Below are 12,500 nucleotides of genomic sequence, written 5' to 3'. Positions count from 1 at the left end.
GGAATGTTATCTTCTTGAATGAATTGCGTTCCCGACTCGTTCGCCTCGCTGAGGTTAGCGAGTTTCGAGGGTTTGTAGTGATCCCACCAGTCCACAACGCACCGACGCACGCGTCCATTTGCGAATGAAGTAATATCTAAATTTATGCTGTTTGTTTTGGTGACTGACCGAAAACGTGTCCGCCATACGGGAAAGAACGGCGCGCACCACGTGGCAGGCTGGAAGGTGGTGGAGGCGCTTGGAATAAAATATCGTTAGCTGCAACCCCTCCCCTTCTGCAACACAGCATCATCAGCTGTTGTTGGAGTGCTCTGAGCTCTGTGCGTTGTTAAACAGAGGCACACAACAGCATGCATACTACACTTGAACAGCGGCTACAGGGTCGGCCGAACTAGCCGAGGGTGATGATGTAATAAAGTAGTAAACATTGTGCTATTGTCGAGCGCATCCATCATAGCGGGAAACTGGCGGCCAAGCCGGCTTGTCGCGCTTGTGTGTACATATTTAATTTTTTCGCTTCATCGCCCTCTCTTTCTCTCTTTTCTGGCACATAATTCTGTGTAGGTTGAGCCACTTTTTAGCGTACAAGTGCTAGACCCCAGCACTGGACGATGGGGCGATGAGTTCATGTCGGCTTCCATTAAATTTTGCTTGAAAGATAAGCCAAGGGCACCAACTAACCGATGGGCGACAAACGATTGCCATAGTGCGGCCATAGGACTGGTCGCCGTGAATTCATCCTGCGCCCTACTACACCGAACGTCAATGAGCTGGAAACTCGACGAATATAGACGATAAGACCAATGAGGCAACGTGCCCCCATTGTAACTGGCGCGCAAAACCCTCATGGGAGTGTTGGTACACCGTCAAATTGGTTCCTCAAATAGACACGATTAGTAGCACCCCAGCAGCTTGGACGATGATCGGGGATGCTCCACATGGTCACGCACACTGCACCCCAGGGAGTACATCAGAAACAGTAGTTGTTGATGCTAATTGATTGCCGCTAGTATAGAGATCGATTTCCATTATGTCCAACACGACACGTACCTAAGCGCACTGACCAGCAGGGGTTGAGTAAAGTGGCCACAGTGTGCCCATAAGATGTTTACCGATCGGCTTCATAAATATGATTTTGGTCAGTGTGCCTGGTATGCGGCCACCTGGCGTCGATACGGAGGTGAGGCAATTATGGTGCGAGAATCCAATGTTTTACACTGTTTCCGATCACGTATACCTTGGTTTGCAACATTTCCGGTTACACGGCGCCATGTGGGATAGCAACCCGCGATATGGTTGTTGCGCCAAATGCTTGTTAGCGAAGTAGACTGTGCTTCAGTTTTGTTTTCGATCTTTCGAAGTGTCTCGTTTATAAGATATGTTCTGGTTATTTGAAAGAAGTACAAAGAACATAAATTTTATCTAGCGAACAATCCAAATTGTCTCAACTTTCGCCTGTAGGTGCTTGTTTTTCAAATTTTGCTCCAGCTACACCACATGTCAGTTCAGTTCCAGCATGTCGTCACTAACGAGTCGAGTTGAAAGTGGAAATCAAATTCCTCTTACTCATCGTATACACACGTCCCGAATGCTTCCGATCGTCGCGTATTTATCGTTTGTAATTGTGTGAACCAACAGAGGCGGTAGAATCGCCCATTGCTCTTAGCTCTGTAATCATTCTCCTCGGTGACTCGCGACGCTGAGTGTGCTAACGAACTGTTCCTTCTCACACTCTTGGCGAGGCGCAAAATAAGTGACGAATTGAAGCATCAGCCACATTTATCCATCGACCGTCCGAGAATAAACACTTCTTTACTGCTCTCGAATTCTGCCCAGCATCACACCCTCCCAGCGATAAGATGTATACACACGTAGCGGTTCATCGGTTGGTTTGCGAGAAGCAAAAAGGGGCCATTTCGATACTTTGTACGTGATGTAAATGTTTATTAAACTCCAAGCTCTTCGTTCCTTTCCTACAGATCGCACATCGAGATGGCCGATACGAATCAAGCCAACGGTAGTGACGTCGTCGATAACGTGAGCGTCGAGGTAGCGGAAATGGCACTAGAACCGAAGGAATCCACCAAAACGGCAGAAGCTGCGGCACCAAAAACACCGGAACCAGGCAGTGCTAGCGCAGGAACCAATGGAACAGCAAAGCCCAGTCCGGCAGCTTCCAGTGCCGCGTTCAAGGAGCAGTTCAAGGCGTTCTCCAAGTTCGGTGACACAAAATCGGACGGCAAGCACTTGACGCTGTCGCAGAGTGATAAATGGATGAAGCAGGCCAAGGTAACGCACGAGAACCCGCGAGAAAACGATCTCTGGGATGACAATACACCCTCTCCATCTCCTTGGCTCCATTTCTTCCCCACGATAGGTTATCGATAAAAAGATAACGACCACCGATACGGGCATCCACTTCAAGAAGCTCAAATCGATGAAGCTCACTTTCGAAGATTACAGCAAATTCCTGGACGATCTGGCGAAAACCAAGAAGGTGGAGCTGGAGGAAATCAAAAGCAAAATGGCCAACTGCGGTGCACCGGGAGTGCATAATGCAACGGTAGGGGAGGAATAGTGGCGAGTGCAGCACAAATGGTGTTAATGAAAACGTTTTGCTTCTTTACAGCCCGGCAAGGCAGCCGAAACAGTTGCACGCCTTACGGACACTTCCAAGTACACCGGCTCGCACAAGCAACGGTTCGATGATAGTGGCAAGGGTAAGGGTATAGCGGGTCGCAAGGATATGGTTGACCAGTCCGGTTACGTTTCGGGATATGGCCACAAGAATACCTATGATAAAACTCACTAAACATCGGATTGTTGCTCTACTGCTGCTGGTGGTAGCCATTTGAAAGCATTGCGAGGCGAGAAGCGAGTTACCCCATGCTAGGTACTACACTGTAAGCGCCCGTTTTTTCCGTGCCGTGATTAAAGTTCAAATCCTAAATGAAGATAATCAAAAACCCGTAGAAAGCTGCATGCATCGCTGCATCGTTAGGGATCCGTTTTGAACTTGATTGCGCCATGACTCGATCTTCGTCATCATGTTATCTTCGTTTCGGATGTTGACGTACTGACGGCTGATGTAAGACGCATCGTTTGTCTAGTCCCTTTGGTTTTTATAGGATAAGTACAAGCCATTCTCATGAGGCAGAGCCAAGGGGAACACGTTCTGGTTCTGTGTTAACGTTTTTTTCTTACTCTTTCATTGATCAAATGAAACGAAAATGTTTAAATAGTTTTACAATTGGTACATTTCATTGATGAAATTGTTAAATTTTAACCCGTTTTATGTAAAGCATGTTAAATTTGAATCAATAAGTACACAGGCATTAATAAGACCAATCAATCGATTCAAACACATATGTTCTTCCCCACAGAGCATCCTTCCGTGGATCATTAAAGAAAATTCGTCTTCTAACAAGTACAACCTGACGTTTTTTCCGTTTTTTATAAGATAAGATTCTCGTCGCGCGGACACCATGATAGAATGCTTCTTTAGCTTTGAGATTTTGTTTTCGAGAATAATTCAAATGATTAAGCTATAGCCCGCACCCGATCAGAACGGGAAGTTCCGAGTTTTGTACCGATATTTAATGGTGTCACCGTACTGCGCGTACTACTTCGAACCTATATATATATATACATACATATACATTGAGTATTTAATAAAGACATAAAAAAAATCGGAAAACAGACGTACCTTTCGTGCGTGATCTTCGTTCGGAGTGATGACACCGTGACACACCGTGCACATGTACGTTCACTTATACTCTACTTGTTGAACACATTTTATTTCGCTCATCGAGCCACTCTCGACTTGCACGTAACCGGGGGTCCCTATCCTCGTTAGTCTTCGATACAGCAAAGTATGTTGATGCCACTTCGCCCCAGATTGATGCCCTCGAGCGAGCTCTCGTGGTGAGTTTTCATGTAGATCAGAAACTGAATGATGACGTAGAATAAGTTATTTCGATCCTGCAAAAAGAGGGATATGGAAAAGGAAAGATTATTACCCGAACTTGACGCTAAAGCCTCCACATTAAAGGACTTACATAGGCGCAGCTGTGAATTTTATCATCCGAAACGAAATTAAACTTTGGTTTCAGCGGGTTAGTGCAAAGAATGGCACACTTTGCCTTGTTCTTGGAGTTCACTTCCGCCAACGTTTCCTTGGAGGATTTTTTATCGCCAACCACCACATACCGGTTGTAGAAAGGGCGACCACCCGGTTGTGGCAGAGGGCGCAACTGACTGTCGAGGTAGGTGCAGAAAAGATGGAAGATAATCTGTAACGAGGGAGTGAAGAATGATAAGATTATAAAAGGGCAACCAAGCATTTGATGTCCACAGTCCCCGACATACCGCTGCATCTGTCGGTAAATGCTCATCCCATGCTAGTCCCTTGTAGCTGGCCCCAGAGTTCCATCGGTAATCGCCTAGGCAGCTTCCCTTGGACAAGTCTCTAATGCGTTGCACCAGATACTCCTGGTTGGTGGACATCTCCAGGAAGGGAATCAACAGCGGTAACCGTGGTATGTAGAGCGTCACGAGCTGTTGGTTCTCGGCCGTCTTTTTCAGGCGCTCCAGTCCGATCGCACCGATCTGTATGTCTGCGAAGCCGCGGTTCTTGAATGCCTGATCGGCCAGATTGATCTCCTCGTCGATGCGCTGCAGAATTGTGAGTGAGATCCACATACGCAAGTTGCCTACGTAGTTCGATAGCTGTGTGGTCGATACCTTCTTCAGCCCCTCGGGACTGCCATCGATGAACGCGTTGTACGAGCCCACCTCGTGTTCCTTTGCAAGTTGTTTGTTCGGTGTACCAGATGAGGACAGCTGGTAGAGCGAGGTTTGCAACAGATGGGACATATCTTGCAGTCGGCTCCAGTTGACGGATGTATTGATTAATCCATCGGAAAGGTTCCCATGATCTTTAATTGAACGGTTGCTGCGATCTTCTGATACTTCGCTGTGGAGAAGGTAGAACGGGAAGCAGCTTGTTAGTGGGGAACCAAGCAATCATCCAAAGGGTACTTACTGCAGAAACGATTCCAATTGCTTCGCATCGACCACGGCCGCATTCGGGTGGACGAGTTTCCGTAGGGCGGGTGAAAATTTGACCGAACCGGAGCTCACATTTGGAGACGCTTGGTAGGAACAGTTGTTCCGATCGTGTGGCAGTGGTCTGTGCATCTCCGGCACCGGTGATCCACCCCGCAGAAACATACGGCTTCGCGGTGGAACAGGAGCTGTCGCATAGTCGGAAGCCGGAGAATTATCAAACGCCCGGAGCATCGTGGAGGATACGTTCAGCGGAGTGCCGTCGGTGCTGATGGGCTTTTGTGGTTGCGGTGGTGTTGTGATAAAGGAACTGTCCGTCGGATCGAACTTTAGCAGTCGGCGCTGCTGCTCGGTACCACGGATCGGTTCCGCGCTAAAGAGGTAGTAAAAGTACTGGCCATAGTAGTACAGCATGCTGCTACCGAGGATGGCGGCGGCCGCATACTCCACGTAGTACCAGTGCGAGAACGCGTACGGACACTTGTTGGAGATGTCGAACAGGAGCATCGAGAGCAGCAACACGTTCACCGTGCCCCACTGGAGACATTCCCGGGATCGTTTTTTGTTCAAATTCAACTCCAGCGTCCGATTCACGATCGGACTGCGTTGCTGCTGTACCGGCGATCCGGGGCTGTGGGATAAGGGGGAAAGGTTTTCAATCAGCGTTACCGGAAAAGGGAATCTGCGTCCATTACTCACTTGCTAGTCATCTTAAAATCGTTAGTTTTGGCGAATATTCACAGAGAAATGCTAAAGAAAAGCACAATTCTCGGCGCCGATCGTGCGGCGAGGAAGAAGCGCGAAAAAAAAGACGGCGAAAATTTCGCCCGTTCGCCCGTTCTTTGACAGCCCCGTTTTCGCCCTTTTATATTCCTTCTCTTTCTCCCGCACTACCCCCCTTTTTCGCCTCACGCAGTGCCTTTTCCCGGCGGCGACAAAAAGTGTGTTCCACGGACGCAGAGGCAGAAAAGTGCGGCTTGACCATCGATCCAGACAGCGCAGCGTTCGTGAATTGCCCACTCGGATCGGATTTCCCGTGTGGCGTGCCGTGGTGTTCTTGGTTTTCGGTTCCTTTCTCCTCGTCGTGCATCGTGAACCCAGCAGCATGAAGCAAAAAAGCTAGCAAACCGTGCGTGTGGGTGTGTTTGTGCGTGCGCTAGAGAAGAAAGTACGCGGAGCGGCGGAACGGAAGGAATAGCAGCGGCGGGTCGATTAAAAGGGGCAGGTTTTTGTAGCTGGCGCCCCACTCTCCCCCCACCGCAACAAACCTCTCGGAGTTGTTTGACCCCACCGTCTCGTGTCGCCGTTGTCGTGGTGTTCTTTCTCTTGTTTCCATTCCGGTGGTGCTGCTGCTGTCCGCGACACCATTTATTGTCTTCTCGAGAGCGTGCGCCCGTGTCTGCCTGTGTGTGTGCGTGGGTGCGGTATCAAAGTGTGCTGTTCTGTGCTATTTTACAACCCCCACCCCCCCCCAAAGTGTGTGGCACGGTGGAGGCTGCCACTAAATTCCGCAACCAAGCAAAAGCATAAAAGTCATCTAGAGCAAGTCATCTGTGCCTCTGGCGTGCTGGAATGTTAAAACCTTCGGCGCAGTAGCCACAGCACAACCACCACAGGAGGCTCTGATCGGCCCAAACCGCTGGGCAAAGCGAAATCCCTCGCGGAAATTGGCGACGTAATCTGCGGGCAAGCGCGCGTGTGTTTGTGTATCCGAGTTTAAAGGGCAATCAAGCAAGGATATTTTACGTTACGTTAATCCCCCCCAACCCCCGCTTCCCACCTTCACCGCCTGGCCGAAGCAGGTGGGAAGTCCAATCGGCGTAGAAGAGGCGCATCCGAGTGGTCAGAGGAAAACCCCACAGGAATCCGCGCGAGCGCGCTCTCGTGTAGCGTCGTGGAATAAAGAAGGCAAAGAGGAGAGGGACGGGAAAACCGGCAAAGAAAACCAGCCAGCTGCACAATGAGCTCGAACAACACGACAAACAACAGCAGCAGCAGCAACAGTAGTGGCAGTGGCAGCGGCAGCGGCAGTGGAGGCAACAATGCTGGAGGAAGCAGCATTGAGGTCGAGTACAACGAAATTGAATCCCGGCATGGCTGGCCAATGGTGTTTCAGGTAAGAAGAGGTAGCGATGGTGGCGGCAATGGCACACCAGGAGGAAGGTACAGGAGAGGAGGTGGTCCCCGTAGTTCCTCCTCCTCGCTTCTTTATGCTTCGGCTCAGGGTCGATCGTTGTTTTTTTTTTTGCATTCACCTTTCTTTGCTTCGTTCTCTTTGTATGCTCATTCTCCGTTCTGCGCTGTGTCTCTGTCCCGTCGAAGGTTATGCATTGCCCATGTGGATATGTGAACTACGATTACGACCGTACACAACAAACGACATGCTTGGCACGGGGTTTGGAGCATCACCTGGTTTCAATTGAGGGGAGCAGCGCCATCGAAGGAGGCAATTGATGTTACGTGCTCCCCCGGTTGCTGGTCCCCGGTGCTCAATTCATTCAATGTGCATCCAAATGGCCAATCCTTTCGCCGTGTGGCCGAGATAGGCATTTCCCGGAAAGGGTCGTACCGCTTACCGTACACACAGTTCACATACCCCGTTGCCTTAGGTCATGCTTGGTTGCCGTGCGATACGGCGGCGAACAGTCGTGGTGGCCGCGGGTTCCCCTTCTCAAAAGAGAGAGACGAGGGTCCGTGAGGGCTCGCACTCGTAGTCACTGTCGCCGGTCGGTCGATCGAAAAGAAAAATCGCTTCACAACGCTCACCACCACCCCCGGGTGTGCGGTTGCGGTTTTGAGATGCCGGCTGCTTTGATCACCAGGCTGTCGCTGGATAGACGAGCCCGATGTGCGGCGGTGGTGGCCTAGGATCGGATCGATATCGCTTGCACTGCACGGTCGGTGCACGGTCCAGAGCACACACCACCAGCAGCAGCAGCACCAGACCACAGTGCACATCATCTCGTAATCTAACTATCCGGCGGTTAGCAGAAATTTGGAAAATTCGCTAGCAACATATCGCCCCTGCGTCCTTATCAACCCACCGTCCACCACTCCCCTTGAGTGAAATGGTGGAATTGCTATTTGCAATACCACGAACCGGGGCACCGGGCCCAGTGTCCCGGAAAAGCGTAGCTTGGTTCGCGGATTTTACGAGGCTTTTCCACGAACGTGTGCCAGGCGTTTGGCGCCACCACCGGATGGGTGGGAGGGTTGCCTGTTCGTTGTGCCTGTACTTTCCTCTCGCCTGCCCGCCCGTCCGCACGTCCGCGCGCTGACGGGATAGGAGCAGCAACGAAGGTAGCTAAACACTGACAAAAACCCTGATATGATAAGACACTCGATGGGGTTTGGGGTGAGAGAGTTGATAAGAACATAGTATCCGGTGTTCCAAGCGCCGCCGACAGGTTTCCGTTTTGTAGGTGGCACAGGTCTAACAGATAAGCCGCCTTCCGTTCGCCAAGGTGGTGTGTATTCATCATACCCGTAACCACGCGCACTATCACGTCGTGCGTAATCAATCAATCTTATGTTTCAAGTTATCATTGCGCGCGACATTCACGATTCAGACGAGTCATGGTAAAGCTGGCGTATGATGAATACTAATCAATGACGATTCACAAGCGACATTCGGACTCCAATCACTCCAATCTGTTGTGAGCTTTCACGCGGAACCACCACACTTCGCGTCAGTCCTGTCATTGCTTTATCATCAAACGCGTGTATGTTCGGCTTTGCGGTTCGCTCTACCTCTCTCTCGGGGGGTTCCAGGACATTCGATATCATGTTGGTTTCCTGGAAATGATAAACCATTTTATTTGACATTCGTACCAGATTTGTGTGACAAGATGTGGACGTAGCCAACATCAGCCAACCCGCGGTGCGAAACCTGCTGTCCCCTGTGGAGAAGGATGAAGTGCGGGACCAGCATTGACGCATTGCATCGGCAGGCTCTCAGTACTTTGTTACTAGGGAGACGTTTCTCGGCTACTACGGGCACGTTGGTTAAGATTAGCATTCTCGGAAGCTTAAACTAATCGATTCTGGAGAACACTGGCAGCAGTGAATTCATATATGCAATTGATCAAATAGTTGTGTCGTGATCATCCGGCAGATTGTACTTTGTTTACAGAAAGGCACACGCCCGCCAGACAGAGACCGCCCAGTAGTCATGTCAACGGGTTACTTGGGTCACACTCCTGGCAGTAGTTCAAGTCATCTCAATGATAGAGTAGGCGTTGGACTTTGGCAGTGCTCGAGAGCAAAAATCTATGTAGGCCGCCGAGGCACTGATGCTCAAGTCTTCGGTTGTATTATCGCAATTCACCTCAAGTGTAGCTAATGCCATGTATGATATCTTGGATTTTTTGCAATTTCATCGTTTCCCTTATCTACATTGTGATGATTATAAGGATGTTTTTCCTTTTTTAGATTTTATATAAGCCTTTACAGCAGTTGCTATAAGTGAGTGGCATTCTCTTTACAGCTGGTCTCGGTCGAAAGTTCTGTTCAGAAGCTCTTGTTTTATGAAAACCAATTGCGCGCAGCAGATGCATCAGAGCGATAAGGCCTTGTTAAAATAATGTGCAGTAGTAGTACACCGCCTCTGCAGGACTCTGCAGCATTATCCATTCCCACCCATCTTAACCATTGATCGCTCATGCTAGCAGACCGACGAAAAATGCCGACAGATAAAACAGCGAGCAGCTGGTGGCGTTGGTGGTGGTATCTATCGTCCGATGGGTGGTGTGATGTCTGGTGGTTCAGAGAAATTGCTCGCTGCGATCATCATCACACCCTTTTTTTCGCCGTTTCGTTTCGATCGAATTCTCGGAATGCTTCGCGCGCACTCTCTCATTAGCAGGCCAGGGGGTAAAGAACGATTTATTGTTCCCTGGGGGAAGGGGGGGGGGATTCACCAGCCACCGCACACCGCGATCATGATCGCGAAAAGAGGAAGCTGGTTCTCTGCTGTCTCGCTGTACGATACCTGCTGTTATCGGTCGCAGATGAAGTGCAGCATGTCGTCGGTACTTACTGTGCCTTCTCAGTATTGTGACCCAGCACTACGGAATTACGGAAGCGCGTAAGGGCCGTGTGCCGGTGTGTTTGTTGTACGCGAGGATTTATTTTTACGACAGCTCGAGGTCCGCTCTGCGAACGTCGCGAACTTCCTTGACTCTTCGCGGTATGTGAAGGGCCTTCCCTGGAGGCACGTGATGGGAAGGGAATGGCGCGGGGGAGGGGGAAGAGCAGGAAATACGCGGATCACGTGTGCATGTATGTGTCCGTGCGCCAAGCACCGATTAAACAGTGGAGCACAGTGGCGCGTGCGACAACCGCGAGAATGTTGATATTCCTCGATCCACGATTCGCGATCGACGATCACTATCACCAGAACGACGACCATAAGAATGGGGTCAATCGTTGTTCTTGTCGACGACGGCGGCGGCGGCGTCGTTGTGTGTTTGAGTTGTTGCTTCCACAAACAATCAACTAACAAATGGCAAATGATGAGCATGATCATGGCAAATGGTCGCCGTCGTCGTCGCAGTTCGCGCGTTGATCAGTAATTGAGGAATTGGACGGATTTTTCATCAGCACCCCCCCAGCATGGCATGATGATGATGATGATGATGATGTGTTCTTCACTTGGCCCTCGCTTCCTTCAAACTTCCTCCACCTGCACATAATCGGCGCTGAGCTGTGTGCTCTGCCTGTGCGCTGCTCTGTTTGGTTAGTAAAACAGTGAAGAACCTTGGCCGCTGATGCTGCTGCTGCTGCTACTGCTGCTACTGTCTGGTTCTGGTACAGCGGCACTCTGGTGTGTGTTCTGTTCGGTGACTACGCACCAGCTGCTTCGTTCCTGGAACTCTCGCGGATTCGTAGAAATAATTAAATTAGTGAAGAGAAGAGCGGGCGAAAAAAAAAATCGATTCTCAACCGGCCAGTCCACAGTAACCCCCTCGGTGTACGCAACGGTGTTCTGCTGCTGTTGGTTAAAGGTATGAAGAGTACTCTCCGGCGAGAGAGGGCCCGAGGGGGACGGTGGTTGATGGATCTGTGAATTGGGTTTGTAGTTCCAAGGAAGGAAGGAAGGTTGACCAACAACAACCGAGTGACGCACAGATCCTCCTCCTCCTCCTCCCACTGTCCCGGTGTGGTGCGTCTCGCGGGGACTTCTTTGCGCCTTCATGGTTTTTATGGCGACTCCATGAATTGCCCATTGGCAGTTGGTTCGCAGAAGCTATCTTGGGTGGGAATACGGTTCAATCAGTTCGTAACAAAATTTCGATGAATCTGATGGTGGGGGTAGAACCCCCCTTTTTTTGCTCTGAAAATGGTATTTACAATGTTAATGATCATCGTGCAATCTGCTGATATGCCCCACTTTTTCGGTGCCTTACGCCCTACGGTAAGAAAGCCAGGGTATGATGCTGCTTATTCGAAAAAACAAATCATTAAATTGAACCCAAAGAGGTTTTACGACAATGAACTAATTTGTAATTCAGTAATTTTGTAATTCAGTTAAAATATCAAACTCTATAGTGATTGCAGTTTTTGACATTCATTTTTCAACTTAAAAACGCGCCATATTCTTTTTTTTGGTTTTTAATGCCCCAGACATACATTCATGGTATGAAATTGTCGATAACGTCACAGAATGGGGATTAGCTCCAACGAGAAGTCATGGATTTCAACTTAACATTAATAAGTAAAGGATTGAAATGATATGCCACCCCATAATCGGGTGTTTCAGCATAGAACAAGAATCCGTTACAAATGATTTACTTGGGAAACCACCTGCTGCTTTCTTCAGTTACTTCTAGAAATATTTCTTCCTTCGATAGACCTTGTACCTTGTTTTAATGCTTTTCTAATCGAAATGATAAATCAAACATTTGCCTGTAAAAGAGTGTCAATCATCGCTTCCAAAAAGAACCAAATGTGAGTCCATGAGTAAAACAAAAAGAGGTAGACGACGGACGACAGACAAGGTCAGTCACGGTTGTTGATGAGCCATTTCACCTCGCGCTTCGTTTACGTTTTGCTTGAATCATAGTTGCTGGATGACAAAGAGATATTTTCACGAATCTTTTGCGAATCAGCGCTGCTCAAACACACCACCACAACACCGCGCGTGAGTCAGCTGATGTTCGGTGTGTGCAACATGATGGTCCCCGTCCCCGGTACCGCCGTAGTACCGGGAAAAGGCGTAAAAATCCCACCGGCGGGACATCTCGCACGCGTTTCTCGGTGACGATCACACTGTGCTGTGCTGTGGCGCGCCGCGTGAGATGATGTTCCCGAAAGCAGCTTTTGATGTTCGCGGGAAAGGAGGAAAGGCCGGAGAGGGTGATATTCTGATTTATTTAGCTCAAAGCGATGCCGCGACACGCGATTCCTCCCACCCGCCTTATGCAAACGGTTGT

The 12,500-nt window shown here is 49.5% G+C and overlaps 3 protein-coding genes across 6 annotated transcripts in view; 2 read left to right on the top strand and 1 right to left on the bottom strand.

Moving 5' to 3' along the window:
* The first annotated feature begins 1,702 nt into the window (after window positions 1–1,702).
* On the top strand, window positions 1,703–3,701 carry LOC126577012 (tubulin polymerization-promoting protein homolog). The gene is made up of 4 exons (XM_050238370.1): window positions 1,703–1,885; window positions 1,980–2,289; window positions 2,378–2,563; window positions 2,630–3,701. The coding sequence occupies exons 1-4, from the start codon at window positions 1,860–1,862 to the stop codon at window positions 2,810–2,812; spliced, it is 705 nt and encodes a 234-aa protein (XP_050094327.1). The 5' UTR covers window positions 1,703–1,859; the 3' UTR covers window positions 2,813–3,701.
* Window positions 3,500–5,867, bottom strand: LOC126577009 (transmembrane protein 209). Its single transcript, XM_050238369.1, has 6 exons — window positions 5,767–5,867; window positions 5,045–5,698; window positions 4,369–4,975; window positions 4,059–4,292; window positions 3,707–3,981; window positions 3,500–3,633 (listed from the first exon to the last, which is right to left on the bottom strand). Exons 1-5 carry the CDS (start codon window positions 5,775–5,777, stop codon window positions 3,853–3,855), a joined length of 1,635 nt encoding a protein of 544 aa, XP_050094326.1. The 5' UTR covers window positions 5,778–5,867; the 3' UTR covers window positions 3,500–3,633; window positions 3,707–3,852.
* Window positions 5,868–5,988: 121 nt separating this feature from the next.
* The window catches only part of LOC126575020 (tyrosine-protein phosphatase non-receptor type 61F), a 15,828-nt gene continuing 9,316 nt past the window's right edge, over window positions 5,989–12,500 (top strand). For all 4 annotated transcript variants that reach the window (XM_050235500.1, XM_050235499.1, XM_050235498.1 and 1 more), the window contains exon 1: window positions 5,989–7,183. In XM_050235500.1, the coding sequence (XP_050091457.1) occupies window positions 7,028–7,183 (156 nt within the window). In that variant the 5' untranslated portion in view covers window positions 5,989–7,027. The remainder of the gene's footprint in view (window positions 7,184–12,500) is intronic.

The sequence above is a fragment of the Anopheles aquasalis genome, chromosome 3 (assembly GCF_943734665.1).
Source record: "Anopheles aquasalis chromosome 3, idAnoAquaMG_Q_19, whole genome shotgun sequence".
NCBI classification, from domain to species: Eukaryota; Metazoa; Arthropoda; class Insecta; order Diptera; family Culicidae; genus Anopheles; species Anopheles aquasalis.
The sequence above is the reverse complement of the archived record's forward strand: the minus strand, read 5'-3'. Positions and strand labels throughout refer to the sequence as shown.

What these genes read in the sequence shown, in the direction of transcription:
- LOC126577009 (XM_050238369.1), bottom strand. An exon ending in CAATTGGAATCGTTTCTGCA is followed by an intron (nt 4,976 to 5,044) that starts GTAAGTACCCTT and finishes CCTTCTCCACAG; the next exon opens with CGAAGTATCAGAAGATCGCA. An exon ending in AAATTCACAGCTGCGCCTAT is followed by an intron (nt 3,982 to 4,058) that starts GTAAGTCCTTTA and finishes CTCTTTTTGCAG; the next exon opens with GATCGAAATAACTTATTCTA.
- LOC126577012 (XM_050238370.1), top strand. Translation starts at nt 1,860, where the DNA reads ATGTATACACACGTAGCGGTTCATCG. An exon ending in AATGGATGAAGCAGGCCAAG is followed by an intron (nt 2,290 to 2,377) that starts GTAACGCACGAG and finishes TCCCCACGATAG; the next exon opens with GTTATCGATAAAAAGATAAC. An exon ending in CGGGAGTGCATAATGCAACG is followed by an intron (nt 2,564 to 2,629) that starts GTAGGGGAGGAA and finishes GCTTCTTTACAG; the next exon opens with CCCGGCAAGGCAGCCGAAAC.